This window comes from Pseudophryne corroboree, chromosome 8, assembly GCF_028390025.1.
Source record: "Pseudophryne corroboree isolate aPseCor3 chromosome 8, aPseCor3.hap2, whole genome shotgun sequence".
Lineage (NCBI taxonomy): Eukaryota > Metazoa > Chordata > Amphibia > Anura > Myobatrachidae > Pseudophryne > Pseudophryne corroboree.
In genome coordinates this window covers 12881720-12902404 of record NC_086451.1, presented here as the reverse complement: position 1 = coordinate 12902404, position 20685 = coordinate 12881720, and the positions used below count along the sequence as shown (strand labels likewise).

General features: G+C 55.1%; 1 protein-coding gene across 1 annotated transcript in view; it reads left to right on the top strand.

Annotated features, from left to right (window-relative positions):
- The window catches only part of COL5A1 (collagen type V alpha 1 chain), an 88620-nt gene that overhangs the window by 10817 nt on the left and 57118 nt on the right, over positions 1 to 20685 (top strand). Inside the window, exons 11-21 of the mRNA XM_063935902.1 lie at positions 2804 to 2857; positions 3682 to 3789; positions 3879 to 3932; positions 4161 to 4268; positions 4370 to 4423; positions 4608 to 4661; positions 4743 to 4796; positions 4931 to 4984; positions 5062 to 5169; positions 5259 to 5312; positions 6487 to 6540. Of these exons, the coding sequence (XP_063791972.1) occupies positions 2804 to 2857; positions 3682 to 3789; positions 3879 to 3932; positions 4161 to 4268; positions 4370 to 4423; positions 4608 to 4661; positions 4743 to 4796; positions 4931 to 4984; positions 5062 to 5169; positions 5259 to 5312; positions 6487 to 6540 (756 nt within the window). The remainder of the gene's footprint in view (positions 1 to 2803; positions 2858 to 3681; positions 3790 to 3878; positions 3933 to 4160; positions 4269 to 4369; positions 4424 to 4607; positions 4662 to 4742; positions 4797 to 4930; positions 4985 to 5061; positions 5170 to 5258; positions 5313 to 6486; positions 6541 to 20685) is intronic.

Here is a 20685-nt window from a genome sequence, read left to right as displayed (position 1 = left end):
TCCTGCCCCTGCATCCCATCCGTGTGTCTCACCTCCTGCCCCTGCATCCCATTCGTGTGTCTCACCTTCTGCCCCTGCATCCCATCCGTGTGTCTCACCTCCTGCCCCGGCATCCCATCCGTGTGTCTCACCTCCTGCCCCGGCATCCCATCCGTGTGTCTCACCTCCTGCCCCTGCATCCCATTCGTGTGTCTCACCTTCTGCCCCGGCATCCCATCCGTGTGTCTCACCTCCTGCCCCTGCATCCCATCCGTGTGTCTCACCTCCTGCCCCGGCATCCCATCCGTGTGTCTCACCTCCTGCCCCGGCATCCCATCCGTGTGTCTCACCTCCTGCCCCGGCATCCCATCCGTGTGTCTCACCTTCTGCCCCGGCATCCCATCCGTGTGTCTCACCTCCTGCCCCGGCATCCCATCCGTGTGTCTCACCTCCTGCCCCGGCATCCCATCCGTGTGTCTCACCTCCTGCCCCGGCATCCCATCCGTGTGTCTCACCTCCTGCCCCGGCATCCCATCCGTGTGTCTCACCTTCTGCCCCGGCATCCCATCCGTGTGTCTCACCTCCTGCCCCGGCATCCCATCCGTGTGTCTCACCTCCTGCCCCGGCATCCCATCCGTGTGTCTCACCTTCTGCCCCGGCATCCCATCCGTGTGTCTCACCTTCTGCCCCGGCATCCCATCCGTGTGTCTCACCTCCTGCCCCGGCATCCCATCCGTGTGTCTCACCTCCTGCCCCGGCATCCCATCCGTGTGTCTCACCTCCTGCCCCGGCATCCCATCCGTGTGTCTCACCTCCTGCCCCGGCATCCCATCCGTGTGTCTCACCTCCTGCCCCTGCATCCCATCCGTGTGTCTCACCTTCTGCCCCGGCATCCCATCCGTGTGTCTCACCTCCTGCCCCGGCATCCCATCCGTGTGTCTCACCTCCTGCCCCGGCATCCCATCCGTGTGTCTCACCTTTTGCCCCGGCATCCCATCCGTGTGTCTCACCTCCTGCCCCGGCTTCCCATCCGTGTGTCTCACCTCCTGCCCCGGCATCCCATCCGTGTGTCTCACCTTCTGCCCCGGCATCCCATCCGTGTGTCTCACCTTCTGCCCCGGCATCCCATCCGTGTGTCTCACCTCCTGCCCCGGCATCCCATCCGTGTGTCTCACCTCCTGCCCCGGCATCCCATCCGTGTGTCTCACCTTTTGCCCCGGCATCCCATCCGTGTGTCTCACCTCCTGCCCCGGCTTCCCATCCGTGTGTCTCACCTTCTGCCCCGGCATCCCATCCGTGTGTCTCACCTCCTGCCCCAGCATCCCATGGGTGTGTCTCACCTCCTGCCCCGGCATCCCATCCGTGCGTCTCACCTCCGTGTGTCTCACCTCCTTACCCGGCTTCCCATCCGTGCGTCTCACCTCCGTGTGTCTCACCTCCTGCCCCGGCTTCCCATCCACGCGGCTCAACTCCTGCCCCAGCTTTCCATCCGTCTGTCTCGCCTCCTGCCCCGGCATCCCATCCGTGTGTCTCACCTCCTTCCCCAGCTTCCCATCCGTGTGTCTCACCTCCTGCCCCAGCATCCCATCCGTGCATCTCACCTCCTGCCCCTGCTTCCCATCCGCGCGTCTCACCCCCTGCCCCAGCTTCCCATCAGTGTATCATACCCCCTGCCCCAGAAGTCTATCCACGCATCTTACTGCCTGCCCCAGCATCCCATCCACATATCTTACCACTTGCCCCAGAATCCATCTTACGGCCTTCCCCAGAATCCCATCCACACATCTTACCTCCTGTCCCAACTGCCCATACACGCATCTTACCGATCTCATCCACGCATCTTATGGCCTGCCCCAGAATCCCATCCACACATCTTATCACTTGCCCCAGAATCCATTTTACGGCCTTCCCCAGAATCCCATCCACACATCTTAATGCCTGCCTCAGCTGCCGATCCACAATTCTTACCTCCTGCCCCAGCTGCTCATACACGCATCTTACCAATCTCATCCACGCATCTTACGGCCTTTCCCAGAATCCCATCCGCACATCTTACCGTCTGCCCCAGAATCCATCTTACGGCCTTCCCCAGAATCCCATCCACACATCTTATCACTTGCCCCAGAATCCATCTTACGGCCTTTCCCAGAATCCCATCCACACATCTTACCATCTGCCCCAGAATCCCATCCACACATCTTACCACTCGCCCCAGAATCCATCTTACGGCCTTACCCAGAATCCCATCCACGCATGTTACCGTCTGCCGCAGCTGCCCATCTATACAGAATGGCCCTCTGAGTAGCTAAGTACCAAGTTGTCACTCTACTATCACAGTAGTTGGGCGCGCGCGTGTGTGTGTGTGTGTGTGTGTGTGTGTGTGTGTGTGTCGGTGGGGGGAGAGGGTATGAAAACAGGAAGTAATGAGCGTGTAACCCATAGGTTCCAGTGTACCAGGATTTATGAATGGCCCTCTTGTAGATTATAGATTTGTAGATTATGTTACTGATCTCGTTAGCGAGACCATTATCCATATTTCAGTTCCGTCTGACAGATACATATAGTTGTGTGATAGATTGGTCCTGAGCAAAGGGAGCTAGTCCCCATAAATGTTGACCTTTTGGATAAGGTGATATATATATCCAATAAAACGCCATATACCTCTGGAAATGATACTGCACAATTCAATAATCCTATGAGTGCCGCTGTGCATGGTCCTAGGAACTAAGGTATCACTTATCGCGGGTGCTAATTAGCATGGTTACATCTGTATATTAATTTCAGTTGCTATATGTACCATTGTTTATATCTGTGTCTTCCATAGGGTATGCCTGGGCCACCTGGAGAAAAGGGAGAGACTGGAGATGTCGGACAGATGGTGAGTTCTTGTCTTCCGTGTCTGGAGTCGACACGTGAGGTGTAACAGTACATACAACACGTCACCCGGCTCCCACATGTACTGGCACGTCACGTCTTATTACATAGCTCCACAGTGCAAACATTACTGCGCTATAAAGAAAGACAATAAGAATTCTGATATTTGGTTATACAGGAATTTAACTGTTATGTATAATAATATAGCACTTGCCCTACACTAGCAGTAATACCAGGGCCGTAACTAGGGGGGGGGGCTAAGGGGGCATGCGCCCCCCGGGTGCAGGATTTTCAGGGGACACCAAGGAGTTACAGAGGAGCAGGTTTTATTTTAACCGGCAGTGCTGTGCTGCTCCAGTGAGACAGCAGACAGCTCCCAGGGCAATGTATCTGACCCACCTGTCTGCTCGCAGCTGGCTCCGACGCTGTGCGGGTGAGCGCCAGTACCTGGGATCGCGCAAAATTACTGCCTTGCCCCGGGTGACGAAAATCCTAGTTTTGGCCCTGGTAATACACACAATGATAGATAGATAGATAGGGTACACAGGAATACCTAATTAAATGGTTCACATCTTCTATATGAAAAAATTGTGGAATATTCCAAAATAAGTCTGAATGTACTTTATATAAAAAGCTGAGATAATCTGCAGCTATCGTCATTGTAACTCGTTTTTTATTATATACATCTCTGGTAGAGGTTTCCTTATCAGTCCTGTCTGTAACATTGGCCACATAGGGCAGAGCACATGGTGTGCCATATGGTACAATGTTTAGTTTTTGCTTTTTCCTTTTTCTGTTATTTTCAACAATGTTTCATCAATTTGTCAGGGTCCCCCTGGTCCACCCGGCCCAAGAGGTCCCAATGGTCCCCCAGGAGCTGATGGTCCACAAGGTCCTCCTGGAGGAATTGGCAATCCCGGTGCTGTTGGAGAGAAGGCAAGTGTCCTTCATAGTAAATTATTACATTGGAAGGTATGGACAGAAGGGTTTCTCTCTAACCTTTGATTTTCCTCTCATGTCAACAGGGTGATCCCGGAGAGGCTGGCGAGCCTGGTCTTCCCGGAGAGCTTGGACCACCTGTAAGTATAGAAGAGATGTATCTTCTAGTAGACACGTCATGTCTCGGCCTTTATCCTGATAAAACAAGGCCCCCGTCCACCAGCCCGTGCTGTGTTTGTCCATATGAAGTAATCAATGCGGTTACTTTCTTAGAAACTTCAAAAATATTGAAGCTCATTTTGGAGTTTCATATGTAGGATTCTGTAACTTGTTTCGTCAGTAACATTTCGCTTTTCTTTATTGTATAGGGCCCTAAGGGTGAAAGAGGTGAAAAGGGCGAAGCAGGTCTTCAAGGGTCAGCTGGACCACCTGGTCCAAAAGGTCCACCTGGTGACGATGGTCCAAAAGGTAGCCCCGTAAGTATTTCCCAATATCTGTGCCATATTAGGCTGTAATAAAGATTGAGATCTATGGATCATCTCTCCCGTTTCTTTGTAACATATTTCTTTGTTTCCAGGGTCCAGTTGGATTTCCCGGGGATCCTGGTCCTCCTGGAGAACCTGGTCCATCTGTAAGTTATTTCCACAGGTCCAGACACCTAAATTCATCAGCCAAGTCTTAAAACACTGCATATATCAGATATTTGTTTCATTATGAACATCAATATCACAGGTCTAGTGAACTAAAGACAAAGATTATGGCCTACATGTATGAGATGAGATCTGTTGTTAAATATTTAATTTTTTATACTTCAGGGTCAGGATGGGCCTCCTGGTGATAAGGGTGACGATGGTGAAGCTGGTCAGACAGTGAGTATCAATTGCATTATCTTATTTGTCATAATATTATATCACAGTTGGCAAAAACATACTTTGCTTTTTGATTTCCAGGGATCTCCAGGACCTACAGGAGAGCCTGGCCCATCTGGACCACCGGGGAAGAGGGTGAGTAGCAATATCTGACACTTAAATGCTGACCAAACTTCCACATGCAAAAACAAAGCTCCAGAATGTTTGCCTCGCGTATTGTTGACTGTATTTCGTTTAGTGTTGCTGAATGGTTTGGCCTTTTTTCATAGGGTCCTCCAGGTCCAGCAGGTCCAGAAGGACGACAAGGAGAGAAAGGTGGAAAGGTGGGTCATGTTCCTTTTGTGACTTGTGACTCCGAGCATTTAGCATTCCTTAACAACCTCATCTATTCTGAACAAAGGGTGAAACTGGCTTAGAAGGTCCTCCTGGAAAGACTGGTCCTGTTGGTCCTCAAGGATCTCCTGGGAAACCAGGTCCTGAAGGTCTAAGAGGAATCCCTGGACCTGTGGTGAGTATGACCGTGGAAGACCTGTAAGGATGAGGGTTAAGGATGTCAATGTAATACATGCCTGAGGATACCATTTTCATTTATTTTAGGGAGAGCAAGGTCTGCCAGGTTCAACTGGTCCTGATGGCCCGCCTGGTCCAATGGTAAGCACCATCATCTCATTCTGCTCACTAGCATTAACAGCATTGTTATCATTTATGCATGAAGCTCTGACGCATACACAGTACTGTACAGTACTTTGATCAAAGGATGACCCTGCCCAATGACCTGACTGTATTAGAGGTGCTACATAAGGTAGCCAAATAACACTTGGTGATGCTGAAGTGGGTAGTGTGGGTGCCTACTGCAAGTCAAAAAAAAAGTATCAGCCACCAATATGAGAGCAATATGGGGGGCATTCTGGGGTAGTACAGTTACTGGTTATGGTAAATTATGTCCTGCGTGAGCACACTTGTGTATATCTGCCAGCTCTGCGTATAGGAGTGTGCCCAGTGTATATCTCTGCCCTCATGCCCTGTACACAAAGCCAGGACAGTCTTATTCCTTGCTGGCAGACCATGTGGTGGTAGCCTCCATGTAGGCTACAGGGATCCTCAGGGGAGGACCGGAATGGCTCACTGGCTGCTATAAGAAGACATTAGTGCAGTAGATCCCCGGGCAGAGGACTCTAATTTCCCAATACTGCACCTTTGTTATCTACATGTTTTATATTTGGGAGATGGTGTAAAGCGCAGCCCTTACCCACTCCGACCATATGGCAGCACACGAGTAAATACACCAATGCAACAATTTATTTTATTTATTAGCAGTTATTTATATAGCGCACACATATTCCGCAGCGCTTTACAGAAAATATTTGGTCATTCACATCGGTCCCTGCCCCAGTAGAGCTTACAATCTATTTTCCCTACATGTACACGCACACACATTCACGCTAGGGTTAGTTTTTGATGGAAGCCAATTAACCTACCTGTATATTTTTGGATTGTGGGAGGAAACTGGAGTACCCGGAGGAAACCCACGCAAGTACGGGGAGAATATACAAACTCCACACAGTTAGGGCCATGGTTAGACACGAACCCATGACCTCAGTGCTGTGAGGCAGTAATACTAACCACTACACCATCCATGCTGCCCAATGACTAACAGACTCTCCCCTGAGCTGTGTGTAGGTTCACGTACGGCTGCGATGGTTCCTTTACTGATTTTAATGTCACATCGCTACGGACGTAGAATGATCTCCAGTTACTGCGGCCTCTGATAAACTAGCTCCGACACATTAATAGTTCTGTATTAACGTTTCCACCATTGTTACAGGGTCCACCGGGTCTGCCAGGATTAAAGGGAGATTCAGGTCCAAAGGGTGAAAAGGTAAGTTGCGTCCTTGATTCTACTTACCTACATGCTTGTTCATCTGACACTTTCTTTGTCATCTACCATTTAGGTCACTAAATGGTGTAAATGACAATTTTGTTATATTTCAGTGTAAATAGCAAATAATTGCCAGACTGGGCATATAACCCCACATTACTAAAACGCGTTTAAGGAGAGGTTTTATGAAGACATTATAGATCCGTTTTGGGAAGCCTGTAAGTTGTACTCTGTATCAGATAGGAAGGGAAATCTTGCATCCCCGTCCTGCTTCCCAGCAGCCCAATTATCCACCCGCACGCAGATTTCTGAAAGCTGTTTATTTCCCAGGGATCCATCTTTCCCTGCAGAGCAGCAGCTATTCTTGGTGGTGCAGCGATTATTAGATGCGTAGATAAATCCCTCGTGGTTAGCGTTCCCTCTATTAAAGATTAATCTGAGCACTATCTATATCCATGTCCGGCGGGAAATTCTCTCAGAAGATATTACGCTCTCCCTTTAGTGCTGCCTTGTACAATATTTCCCTCATAGATTTCTTATTTTTAGCCATCCCCGATGAGTGTAATTTAATGAAATGTAATTCATACCGACGCTTCAGGCCTAGCCCCCTCCCGGCCACACAATTCCAGTACTTTGATCAGTCTTCATATAGTTTATCCAATCGGAAAACTCGTCTTTTTAACAGTAAAAATAGAAAGAAGAATCACAAGACGGAACCCAGGGCAGCGCGGCACTCGGAGGTGTCTGATTGAAAATGTGTTTCCGCGAATACATCTGCATATTGCATAAAGCGAGATTAGAATAACAGTGACGGAACCCTGGAAAACACATCGCAACACCCTAAATATGCAGTTATCCAACTTCTTTCCTCAGGTGTTAAAATATCCCGTCAGAGATTGTGTTCCCCTTCATGTTCCTCTGTGGAGTTTTCCTTCATTAATGCACAAATAATACCGTCCACGTATAATATAAACTCCTACTAATAACAACGAGGTAGTGCGGCACCTGAACGGGATGTAGTTATGTGACCGCCGGTCACAATACCTCACCCTGCATCCCGAACACACAGAATCCAGACAGTGGGCAAGCCGACTAAAAGGGACTATTACCACAGGTCAGATGCAGGTCGGGCACAGTAAGGGGGGGATTACTGGGGAGGGAAGGTCAGATGCAGGTCGGGCACAGTAAGGGGGCGATTACTGGGGAGGGAAAGTCAGATGCAGGTGGGGCACAGTAAGGGGGCAGGAAGATCAGATGCAGGTGGGGCACAGTAAGAGAGTGATTACGGGGGAGGGGAGGTCAGATGCAGGTGGGGCACAGTAAGGGGGCGATTACGGAGAAGGGAAGGTCAGATGCAGGTCGGGCACAGTAAGGGGGCGATTACTGGGGATTGAAAGTCAGATGCAGGTGGGGCACAGTAAGGGGGCAGGAAGATCAGATGCAGGTGGGGCACAGTAAGAGAGTGATTACGGGGGAGGGGAGGTCAGATGCAGGTGGGGCACAGAAAGGGGGCGATTACGGAGAAGGGAAGGTCAGATGCAGGTCGGGCACAGTAAGGGGGCGATTACTGGGGAGGGAAAGTCAGATGCAGGTGGGGCACAGTAAGGGGGCAGGAAGATCAGATGCAGGTGGGGCACAGTAAGAGTGATTACGGGGGAGGGGAGGTCAGATGCAGGTGGGGCACAGTAAGGGGGCGATTACGGGGAAGGGAAGGTCAGATGCAGGTGGAGCACAGTAAGGGGGCGATTACGGGGAAGGGAAAGTCAGATGCAGGTGGGGCACAGTAAGGGGGCAGGAAGATCAGATGCAGGTGGGGCACAGTAAGAGAGTGATTACGGGGGAGGGGAGGTCAGATGCAGGTGGCGCACAGTAAGGGGGCGATTACGGAGAAGGGAAGGTCAGATGCAGGTGGGGCACAATAAGGGGGCGATTACTGGGGAAGGGAAGGTCAGATGCAGGTGGGGCACAGTAAGGGAGTGATTACGGGGAAGGGAAGGTCAGATGCAGATGGGGCACAGTAAGGGAGTGATTACTGGGGAAGGGAAGGTCAGATGCAGGTGGGGCACAGTAAGGGAGCGATTACGGGGAAAAGGGAAGGTCAGATGCAGGTCTAGAACAGTAAGGGGGCGATTACGGGGAAGGGAAGGTCAGATGCAGGTCGTGCACAGTAAGGGGGCGATTACTGGCGAAGGGAAGGTCAGATGTAGGTCGAGCACAGTAAGGGGGCGATTACTGGGGAAGGAAAGGTCAGATGCAGGTGGGGCACAGTAATGGGGGGATAACGGGGAAGGGAAGGTGAGATGCAGGTGGGGCACAGTAATGGGGGGATTACGGGGGAGGGAAGGTGAGATGCAGGTGGGGCACAGTAAGGGGGCGATTACGGGGGAGGGAAGGTCAGATGCAGGTGGGGCACAGTAAGGGGGCGATTACGGGGGAGGGAAGGTCAGATGCAGGTGGAGCACAGTAAGGGGGCGATTACGGGGAAGGGAAGGTCTGATGCAGGTGGAGCACAGTAAGGGGGCAGGAAGATCAGATGCAGGTGGGGCACAGTAAGAGAGTGATTACGGGGAAGGGAAGGTCAGATGCAGATGGGGCACAGTAAGGGAGTGATTACTGGGGAAGGGAAGGTCAGATGCAGGTGGGGCACAGTAAGGGAGCGATTACGGGGAAGGGAAGGTCAGATGCAGGTCTAGAACAGTAAGGGGGCGATTACGGGGAAGGGAAGGTCAGATGCAGGTCGTGCACAGTAAGGGGGCGATTACTGGGGAAGGGAAGGTCAGATGCAGGTCGGGCACAGTAAGGGGGCGATTACTGGGGAAGGAAAGGTCAGATGCAGGTGGGGCACAGTAATGGGGGGATTACGGGGAAGGGAAGGTGAGATGCAGGTGGGGCACAGTGATGTGGGGAATACGGGGGAGGGAAGGTGAGATGCAGGTGGGGCACAGTAAGGGGGAGATTACGGGGGAGGGAAGGTCAGATGCAGGTGGGGCACAGTAAGGGGGCGATTACGGGGGAGGGAAGGTCAGATGCAGGTGGAGCACAGTAAGGGGGCGATTACGGGGAAGGGAAGGTCAGATGCAGGTGGAGCACAGTAAGGGGGCAGGAAGATCAGATGCAGGTGGGGCACAGTAAGAGAGTGATTACGGGGAAGGGAAGGTCAGATGCAGGTGGGGCACAGTAAAGGGACGATTACTGGGGAAGGGACGATCAGATGCAGGTGGAGCACAGCAAGGGGGCGATTACGGGGAAGGGAAGGTCAGATGCAGGTGGAGCACAGTAAGGGGGCAGGAAGATCAGATGCAGGTGGGGCACAGTAAGAGAGTGATTACGGGGAAGGGAAGGTCAGATGCAGGTGGGGCACAGTAAAGGGACGATTACTGGGGAAGGGAAGGTCAGATGCAGGTGGGGCATGGTAAGGGGGCGATTATGGGGAAGGGAAGGTCAGATGCAGGTGGGGCACAGTAAGGGGGCGATTACAGGGAAGGGAAGGTCAGATGCAGGTGGATCACAGTAAGGGGGGCGATTACGGGGAAGGGAAGGTCAGATGCAGGTGGGGCACAGTAAGGGGGCGATTACAGGGAAGGGAAGGTCAGATGCAGGTGGAGCACAGTAAGGGGGGCGATTATGGGGAAGGGAAGGTCAGATGCAGGTGGAGCACAGTAAGGGGGGCGATTACGGGGAAGGGAAGGTCAGATGCAGGTGGGGCACAGTAAGGGGGCAGGAAGATCAGATGCAGGTGGGGCACAGTAAGGGAGCGATTACGGGGAAGGGAAGGTCAGATGCAGGTGGAGAACAGTAAGGGGGCGATTACGGGGAAGGGAAGGTCAGATGCAGGTGGGGCACAGTAAGGGGGCGATTACAGGGAGGGAAGGTCAGATGCAGGTGGGGCACAGTAAGGGGGCGATTACAGGGAAGGGAAGGTCAGAGGCAGGTGGAGCACAGTAAGGGGGCAGTTCCGAAAAAGGGAAGGTCAGATGCAGGTGGAGCACAGTAAAGGGGCGAAAAAGGGGAAGGGAAGGTCAGATGCAGGTGGGGCACAGTAAAGGGACGATTACTGGGGAAGGGACGGTCAGATGCAGGTGGAGCACAGTAAGGGGGCGATTACGGGGAAGGGAAGGTCAGATGCAGGTGGAGCACAGTAAGGGGGCAGGAAGATCAGATGCAGGTGGGGCACAGTAAGAGAGTGATTACGGGGAAGGGAAGGTCAGATGCAGGTGGGGCACAGTAAAGGGACGATTACTGAGGAAGGGACGGTCAGATGCAGGTGGGGCATGGTAAGAGGGCGATTATGGGGAAGGGAAGGTCAGATGCAGGTGGGGCACAGTAAGGGGGCGATTACAGGGAAGGGAAGGTCAGATGCAGGTGGAGCACAGTAAGGGGGGCGATTACGGGGAAGGGAAGGTCAGATGCAGGTGGGGCACAGTAAGGGGGCGATTACAGGGAAGGGAAGGTCAGATGCAGGTGGAGCACGGTAAGGGGGGCGATTACGGGGAAGGGAAGGTCAGATGCAGGTGGAGCACAGTAAGGGGGCGATTACGGGGAAGGGAAGGTCAGATGCAGGTGGAGCACAGTAAGGGGGCAGGAAGATCAGATGCAGGTGGGGCACAGTAAGACAGTGATTACGGGGAAGGGAAGGTCAGATGCAGGTGGGGCACAGTAAAGGGACGATTACTGGGGAAGGGACGGTCAGATGCAGGTGGAGCACAGCAAGGGGGCGATTACGGGGAAGGGAAGGTCAGATGCAGGTGGAGCACAGTAAGGGGGCAGGAAGATCAGATGCAGGTGGGGCACAGTAAGAGAGTGATTACGGGGAAGGGAAGGTCAGATGCAGGTGGGGCACAGTAAAGGGACGATTACTGGGGAAGGGACGGTCAGATGCAGGTGGAGCACAGCAAGGGGGCGATTACGGGGAAGGGAAGGTCAGATGCAGGTGGAGCACAGTAAGGGGACAGGAAGATCAGATGCAGGTGGGGCACAGTAAGAGAGTGATTACGGGGGAGGGGAGGTCAGATGCAGGTGGGGCACAGAAAGGGGGCGATTACGGAGAAGGGAAGGTCAGATGCAGGTCGGGCACAGTAAGGGGGCGATTACTGGGGAGGGAAAGTCAGATGCAGGTGGGGCACAGTAAGGGGGCAGGAAGATCAGATGCAGGTGGGGCACAGTAAGAGTGATTACGGGGGAGGGGAGGTCAGATGCAGGTGGGGCACAGTAAGGGGGCGATTACGGGGAAGGGAAGGTCAGATGCAGGTGGAGCACAGTAAGGGGGCGATTACGGGGAAGGGAAAGTCAGATGCAGGTGGGGCACAGTAAGGGGGCAGGAAGATCAGATGCAGGTGGGGCACAGTAAGAGAGTGATTACGGGGGAGGGGAGGTCAGATGCAGGTGGCGCACAGTAAGGGGGCGATTACGGAGAAGGGAAGGTCAGATGCAGGTGGGGCACAATAAGGGGGCGATTACTGGGGAAGGGAAGGTCAGATGCAGGTGGGGCACAGTAAGGGAGTGATTACGGGGAAGGGAAGGTCAGATGCAGATGGGGCACAGTAAGGGAGTGATTACTGGGGAAGGGAAGGTCAGATGCAGGTGGGGCACAGTAAGGGAGCGATTACGGGGAAAAGGGAAGGTCAGATGCAGGTCTAGAACAGTAAGGGGGCGATTACGGGGAAGGGAAGGTCAGATGCAGGTCGTGCACAGTAAGGGGGCGATTACTGGCGAAGGGAAGGTCAGATGTAGGTCGAGCACAGTAAGGGGGCGATTACTGGGGAAGGAAAGGTCAGATGCAGGTGGGGCACAGTAATGGGGGGATAACGGGGAAGGGAAGGTGAGATGCAGGTGGGGCACAGTAATGGGGGGATTACGGGGGAGGGAAGGTGAGATGCAGGTGGGGCACAGTAAGGGGGCGATTACGGGGGAGGGAAGGTCAGATGCAGGTGGGGCACAGTAAGGGGGCGATTACGGGGGAGGGAAGGTCAGATGCAGGTGGAGCACAGTAAGGGGGCGATTACGGGGAAGGGAAGGTCTGATGCAGGTGGAGCACAGTAAGGGGGCAGGAAGATCAGATGCAGGTGGGGCACAGTAAGAGAGTGATTACGGGGAAGGGAAGGTCAGATGCAGATGGGGCACAGTAAGGGAGTGATTACTGGGGAAGGGAAGGTCAGATGCAGGTGGGGCACAGTAAGGGAGCGATTACGGGGAAGGGAAGGTCAGATGCAGGTCTAGAACAGTAAGGGGGCGATTACGGGGAAGGGAAGGTCAGATGCAGGTCGTGCACAGTAAGGGGGCGATTACTGGGGAAGGGAAGGTCAGATGCAGGTCGGGCACAGTAAGGGGGCGATTACTGGGGAAGGAAAGGTCAGATGCAGGTGGGGCACAGTAATGGGGGGATTACGGGGAAGGGAAGGTGAGATGCAGGTGGGGCACAGTGATGTGGGGAATACGGGGGAGGGAAGGTGAGATGCAGGTGGGGCACAGTAAGGGGGAGATTACGGGGGAGGGAAGGTCAGATGCAGGTGGGGCACAGTAAGGGGGCGATTACGGGGGAGGGAAGGTCAGATGCAGGTGGAGCACAGTAAGGGGGCGATTACGGGGAAGGGAAGGTCAGATGCAGGTGGAGCACAGTAAGGGGGCAGGAAGATCAGATGCAGGTGGGGCACAGTAAGAGAGTGATTACGGGGAAGGGAAGGTCAGATGCAGGTGGGGCACAGTAAAGGGACGATTACTGGGGAAGGGACGATCAGATGCAGGTGGAGCACAGCAAGGGGGCGATTACGGGGAAGGGAAGGTCAGATGCAGGTGGAGCACAGTAAGGGGGCAGGAAGATCAGATGCAGGTGGGGCACAGTAAGAGAGTGATTACGGGGAAGGGAAGGTCAGATGCAGGTGGGGCACAGTAAAGGGACGATTACTGGGGAAGGGAAGGTCAGATGCAGGTGGGGCATGGTAAGGGGGCGATTATGGGGAAGGGAAGGTCAGATGCAGGTGGGGCACAGTAAGGGGGCGATTACAGGGAAGGGAAGGTCAGATGCAGGTGGATCACAGTAAGGGGGGCGATTACGGGGAAGGGAAGGTCAGATGCAGGTGGGGCACAGTAAGGGGGCGATTACAGGGAAGGGAAGGTCAGATGCAGGTGGAGCACAGTAAGGGGGGCGATTATGGGGAAGGGAAGGTCAGATGCAGGTGGAGCACAGTAAGGGGGGCGATTACGGGGAAGGGAAGGTCAGATGCAGGTGGGGCACAGTAAGGGGGCAGGAAGATCAGATGCAGGTGGGGCACAGTAAGGGAGCGATTACGGGGAAGGGAAGGTCAGATGCAGGTGGAGAACAGTAAGGGGGCGATTACGGGGAAGGGAAGGTCAGATGCAGGTGGGGCACAGTAAGGGGGCGATTACAGGGAGGGAAGGTCAGATGCAGGTGGGGCACAGTAAGGGGGCGATTACAGGGAAGGGAAGGTCAGAGGCAGGTGGAGCACAGTAAGGGGGCAGTTCCGAAAAAGGGAAGGTCAGATGCAGGTGGAGCACAGTAAAGGGGCGAAAAAGGGGAAGGGAAGGTCAGATGCAGGTGGGGCACAGTAAAGGGACGATTACTGGGGAAGGGACGGTCAGATGCAGGTGGAGCACAGTAAGGGGGCGATTACGGGGAAGGGAAGGTCAGATGCAGGTGGAGCACAGTAAGGGGGCAGGAAGATCAGATGCAGGTGGGGCACAGTAAGAGAGTGATTACGGGGAAGGGAAGGTCAGATGCAGGTGGGGCACAGTAAAGGGACGATTACTGAGGAAGGGACGGTCAGATGCAGGTGGGGCATGGTAAGAGGGCGATTATGGGGAAGGGAAGGTCAGATGCAGGTGGGGCACAGTAAGGGGGCGATTACAGGGAAGGGAAGGTCAGATGCAGGTGGAGCACAGTAAGGGGGGCGATTACGGGGAAGGGAAGGTCAGATGCAGGTGGGGCACAGTAAGGGGGCGATTACAGGGAAGGGAAGGTCAGATGCAGGTGGAGCACGGTAAGGGGGGCGATTACGGGGAAGGGAAGGTCAGATGCAGGTGGAGCACAGTAAGGGGGCGATTACGGGGAAGGGAAGGTCAGATGCAGGTGGAGCACAGTAAGGGGGCAGGAAGATCAGATGCAGGTGGGGCACAGTAAGACAGTGATTACGGGGAAGGGAAGGTCAGATGCAGGTGGGGCACAGTAAAGGGACGATTACTGGGGAAGGGACGGTCAGATGCAGGTGGAGCACAGCAAGGGGGCGATTACGGGGAAGGGAAGGTCAGATGCAGGTGGAGCACAGTAAGGGGGCAGGAAGATCAGATGCAGGTGGGGCACAGTAAGAGAGTGATTACGGGGAAGGGAAGGTCAGATGCAGGTGGGGCACAGTAAAGGGACGATTACTGGGGAAGGGACGGTCAGATGCAGGTGGAGCACAGCAAGGGGGCGATTACGGGGAAGGGAAGGTCAGATGCAGGTGGAGCACAGTAAGGGGACAGGAAGATCAGATGCAGGTGGGGCACAGTAAGAGAGTGATTACGGGGAAGGGAAGGTCAGATGCAGGTGGGGCACAGTAAAGGGACGATTACTGGGGAAGGGACGGTCAGATGCAGGTGGGGCATGGTAAGGGGGTGATTATGGGGAAGGGAAGGTCAGATGCAGGTGGGGCACAGTAAGGGGGCGATTACAGGGAAGAGAAGGTCAGATGCAGGTGGATCACAGTAAGGGGGGCGATTACGGGGAAGGGAAGGTCAGATGCAGGTGGGGCACAGTAAGGGGGCGATTACAGGGAAGGAAAGGTCAGATGCAGGTGGAGCACAGTAAGGGGGGCGATTACGGGGAAGGGAAGGTCAGATGCAGGTGGAGCACAGTAAGGGGGCGATTACGGGGAAGGGAAGGTCAGATGCAGGTGGGGCACAGTAAGGGGGCAGGAAGATCAGATGCAGGTGGGGCACAGTAAGGGAGCGATTACGGGGAAGGAAGGTCAGATGCAGGTGGAGAACAGTAAGGGGGCGATTACGGGGAAGGGAAGGTCAGATGCAGGTGGGGCACAGTAAGGGGGCGATTACAGGGAGGGAAGGTCAGATGCAGTTGGGGCACAGTAAGGGGGCGATTACGGGGGAGGGGAGGTCAGATGCAGGTGGGGCACAGTAAGGGGGCGATTACGGAGAAGGGAAGGTCAGATGCAGGTCGGGCACAGTAAGGGGGCGATTACTGGGGAGGGAAAGTCAGATGCAGGTGGGGCACAGTAAGGGGGCAGGAAGATCAGATGCAGGTGGGGCACAGTAAGAGAGTGATTACGGGGGAGGGGAGGTCAGATGCAGGTGGGGCACAGTAAGGGGGCGATTACGGGGAAGGGAAGGTCAGATGCAGGTGGAGCACAGTAAGGGGGCGATTACGGGGAAGGGAAAGTCAGATGCAGGTGGGGCACAGTAAGGGGGCAGGAAGATCAGATGCAGGTGGGGCACAGTAAGAGAGTGATTACGGGGGAGGGGAGGTCAGATGCAGGTGGGGCACAGTAAGGGGGCGATTACGGAGAAGGGAAGGTCAGATGCTGGTGGGGCACAGTAAGGGGGCGATTACTGGGGAAGGGAAGGTCAGATGCAGGTGGGGCACAGTAAGGGAGTGATTACGGGGAAGGGAAGGTCAGATGCAGATGGGGCACAGTAAGGGAGTGATTACTGGGGAAGGGAAGGTCAGATGCAGGTGGGGCACAGTAAGGGAGCGATTACGGGGAAGGGAAGGTCAGATGCAGGTCTAGAACAGTAAGGGGGCGATTACGGGGAAGGGAAGGTCAGATGCAGGTCGTGCACAGTAAGGGGGCGATTACTGGCGAAGGGAAGGTCAGATGCAGGTCGGGCACAGTAAGGGGGCGATTACTGGGGAAGGAAAGGTCAGATGCAGGTGGGGCACAGTAATGGGGGGATAACGGGGAAGGGAAGGTGAGATGCAGGTGGGGCACAGTAATGGGGGGATTACGGGGGAGGGAAGGTGAGATGCAGGTGGGGCACAGTAAGGGGGCGATTACGGGGGAGGAAAGGTCAGATGCAGGTGGGGCACAGTAAGGGGGTGATTACGGGGGAGGGAAGGTCAGATGCAGGTGGAGCACAGTAAGGGGGCGATTACGGGGAAGGGAAGGTCAGATGCAGGTGGAGCACAGTAAGGGGGCAGGAAGATCAGATGCAGGTGGGGCACAGTAAGAGTGATTACGGGGAAGGGAAGGTCAGATGCAGATGGGGCACAGTAAGGGAGTGATTACTGGGGAAGGGAAGGTCAGATGCAGGTGGGGCACAGTAAGGGAGCGATTACGGGGAAGGGAAGGTCAGATGCAGGTCTAGAACAGTAAGGGGGCGATTACGGGGAAGGGAAGGTCAGATGCAGGTCGTGCACAGTAAGGGGGCGATTACTGGGGAAGGGAAGGTCAGATGCAGGTCGGGCACAGTAAGGGGGCGATTACTGGGGAAGGAAAGGTCAGATGCAGGTGGGGCACAGTAATGGGGGGATTACGGGGAAGGGAAGGTGAGATGCAGGTGGGGCACAGTGATGTGGGGAATACGGGGGAGGGAAGGTGAGATGCAGGTGGGGCACAGTAAGGGGGAGATTACGGGGGAGGGAAGGTCAGATGCAGGTGGGGCACAGTAAGGGGGCGATTACGGGGGAGGGAAGGTCAGATGCAGGTGGAGCACAGTAAGGGGGCGATTACGGGGAAGGGAAGGTCAGATGCAGGTGGAGCACAGTAAGGGGGCAGGAAGATCAGATGCAGGTGGGGCACAGTAAGAGAGTGATTACGGGGAAGGGAAGGTCAGATGCAGGTGGGGCACAGTAAAGGGACGATTACTGGGGAAGGGACGATCAGATGCAGGTGGAGCACAGCAAGGGGGCGATTACGGGGAAGGGAAGGTCAGATGCAGGTGGAGCACAGTAAGGGGACAGGAAGATCAGATGCAGGTGGGGCACAGTAAGAGAGTGATTACGGGGAAGGGAAGGTCAGATGCAGGTGGGGCACAGTAAAGGGACGATTACTGGGGAAGGGAAGGTCAGATGCAGGTGGGGCATGGTAAGGGGGCGATTATGGGGAAGGGAAGGTCAGATGCAGGTGGGGCACAGTAAGGGGGCGATTACAGGGAAGGGAAGGTCAGATGCAGGTGGATCACAGTAAGGGGGGCGATTACGGGGAAGGGAAGGTCAGATGCAGGTGGGGCACAGTAAGGGGGCGATTACAGGGAAGGGAAGGTCAGATGCAGGTGGAGCACAGTAAGGGGGGCGATTATGGGGAAGGGAAGGTCAGATGCAGGTGGAGCACAGTAAGGGGGGCGATTACGGGGAAGGGAAGGTCAGATGCAGGTGGGGCACAGTAAGGGGGCAGGAAGATCAGATGCAGGTGGGGCACAGTAAGGGAGCGATTACGGGGAAGGGAAGGTCAGATGCAGGTGGAGAACAGTAAGGGGGCGATTACGGGGAAGGGAAGGTCAGATGCAGGTGGGGCACAGTAAGGGGGCGATTACAGGGAGGGAAGGTCAGATGCAGGTGGGGCACAGTAAGGGGGCGATTACAGGGAAGGGAAGGTCAGAGGCAGGTGGAGCACAGTAAGGGGGCAGTTCCGAAAAAGGGAAGGTCAGATGCAGGTGGAGCACAGTAAAGGGGCGAAAAAGGGGAAGGGAAGGTCAGATGCAGGTGGGGCACAGTAAAGGGACGATTACTGGGGAAGGGACGGTCAGATGCAGGTGGAGCACAGTAAGGGGGCGATTACGGGGAAGGGAAGGTCAGATGCAGGTGGAGCACAGTAAGGGGGCAGGAAGATCAGATGCAGGTGGGGCACAGTAAGAGAGTGATTACGGGGAAGGGAAGGTCAGATGCAGGTGGGGCACAGTAAAGGGACGATTACTGAGGAAGGGACGGTCAGATGCAGGTGGGGCATGGTAAGAGGGCGATTATGGGGAAGGGAAGGTCAGATGCAGGTGGGGCACAGTAAGGGGGCGATTACTGGGGAAGGAAAGGTCAGATGCAGGTGGGGCACAGTAATGGGGGGATAACGGGGAAGGGAAGGTGAGATGCAGGTGGGGCACAGTAATGGGGGGATTACGGGGGAGGGAAGGTGAGATGCAGGTGGGGCACAGTAAGGGGGCGATTACGGGGGAGGAAAGGTCAGATGCAGGTGGGGCACAGTAAGGGGGTGATTACGGGGGAGGGAAGGTCAGATGCAGGTGGAGCACAGTAAGGGGGCGATTACGGGGAAGGGAAGGTCAGATGCAGGTGGAGCACAGTAAGGGGGCAGGAAGATCAGATGCAGGTGGGGCACAGTAAGAGTGATTACGGGGAAGGGAAGGTCAGATGCAGATGGGGCACAGTAAGGGAGTGATTACTGGGGAAGGGAAGGTCAGATGCAGGTGGGGCACAGTAAGGGAGCGATTACGGGGAAGGGAAGGTCAGATGCAGGTCTAGAACAGTAAGGGGGCGATTACGGGGAAGGGAAGGTCAGATGCAGGTCGTGCACAGTAAGGGGGCGATTACTGGGGAAGGGAAGGTCAGATGCAGGTCGGGCACAGTAAGGGGGCGATTACTGGGGAAGGAAAGGTCAGATGCAGGTGGGGCACAGTAATGGGGGGATTACGGGGAAGGGAAGGTGAGATGCAGGTGGGGCACAGTGATGTGGGGAATACGGGGGAGGGAAGGTGAGATGCAGGTGGGGCACAGTAAGGGGGAGATTACGGGGGAGGGAAGGTCAGATGCAGGTGGGGCACAGTAAGGGGGCGATTACGGGGGAGGGAAGGTCAGATGCAGGTGGAGCACAGTAAGGGGGCGATTACGGGGAAGGGAAGGTCAGATGCAGGTGGAGCACAGTAAGGGGGCAGGAAGATCAGATGCAGGTGGGGCACAGTAAGAGAGTGATTACGGGGAAGGGAAGGTCAGATGCAGGTGGGGCACAGTAAAGGGACGATTACTGGGGAAGGGACGATCAGATGCAGGTGGAGCACAGCAAGGGGGCGATTACGGGGAAGGGAAGGTCAGATGCAGGTGGAGCACAGTAAGGGGACAGGAAGATCAGATGCAGGTGGGGCACAGTAAGAGAGTGATTACGGGGAAGGGAAGGTCAGATGCAGGTGGGGCACAGTAAAGGGACGATTACTGGGGAAGGGAAGGTCAGATGCAGGTGGGGCATGGTAAGGGGGCGATTATGGGGAAGGGAAGGTCAGATGCAGGTGGGGCACAGTAAGGGGGCGATTACAGGGAAGGGAAGGTCAGATGCAGGTGGATCACAGTAAGGGGGGCGATTACGGGGAAGGGAAGGTCAGATGCAGGTGGGGCACAGTAAGGGGGCGATTACAGGGAAGGGAAGGTCAGATGCAGGTGGAGCACAGTAAGGGGGGCGATTATGGGGAAGGGAAGGTCAGATGCAGGTGGAGCACAGTAAGGGGGGCGATTACGGGGAAGGGAAGGTCAGATGCAGGTGGGGCACAGTAAGGGGGCAGGAAGATCAGATGCAGGTGGGGCACAGTAAGGGAGCGATTACGGGGAAGGGAAGGTCAGATGCAGGTGGAGAACAGTAAGGGGGCGATTACGGGGAAGGGAAGGTCAGATGCAGGTGGGGCACAGTAAGGGGGCGATTACAGGGAGGGAAGGTCAGATGCAGGTGGGGCACAGTAAGGGGGCGATTACAGGGAAGGGAAGGTCAAAGGCAGGTGGAGCACAGTAAGGGGGCAGTTCCGAAAAAGGGAAGGTCAGATGCAGGTGGAGCACAGTAAAGGGGCGAAAAAGGGGAAGGGAAGGTCAGATGCAGGTGGGGCACAGTAAAGGGACGATTACTGGGGAAGGGACGGTCAGATGCAGGTGGAGCACAGTAAGGGGGCGATTACGGGGAAGGGAAGGTCAGATGCAGGTGGAGCACAGTAAGGGGGCAGGAAGATCAGATGCAGGTGGGGCACAGTAAGAGAGTGATTACGGGGAAGGGAAGGTCAGATGCAGGTGGGGCACAGTAAAGGGACGATTACTGAGGAAGGGACGGTCAGATGCAGGTGGGGCATGGTAAGAGGGCGATTATGGGGAAGGGAAGGTCAGATGCAGGTGGGGCACAGTAAGGGGGCGATTACAGGGAAGGGAAGGTCAGATGCAGGTGGAGCACAGTAAGGGGGGCGATTACGGGGAAGGGAAGGTCAGATGCAGGTCGGGCA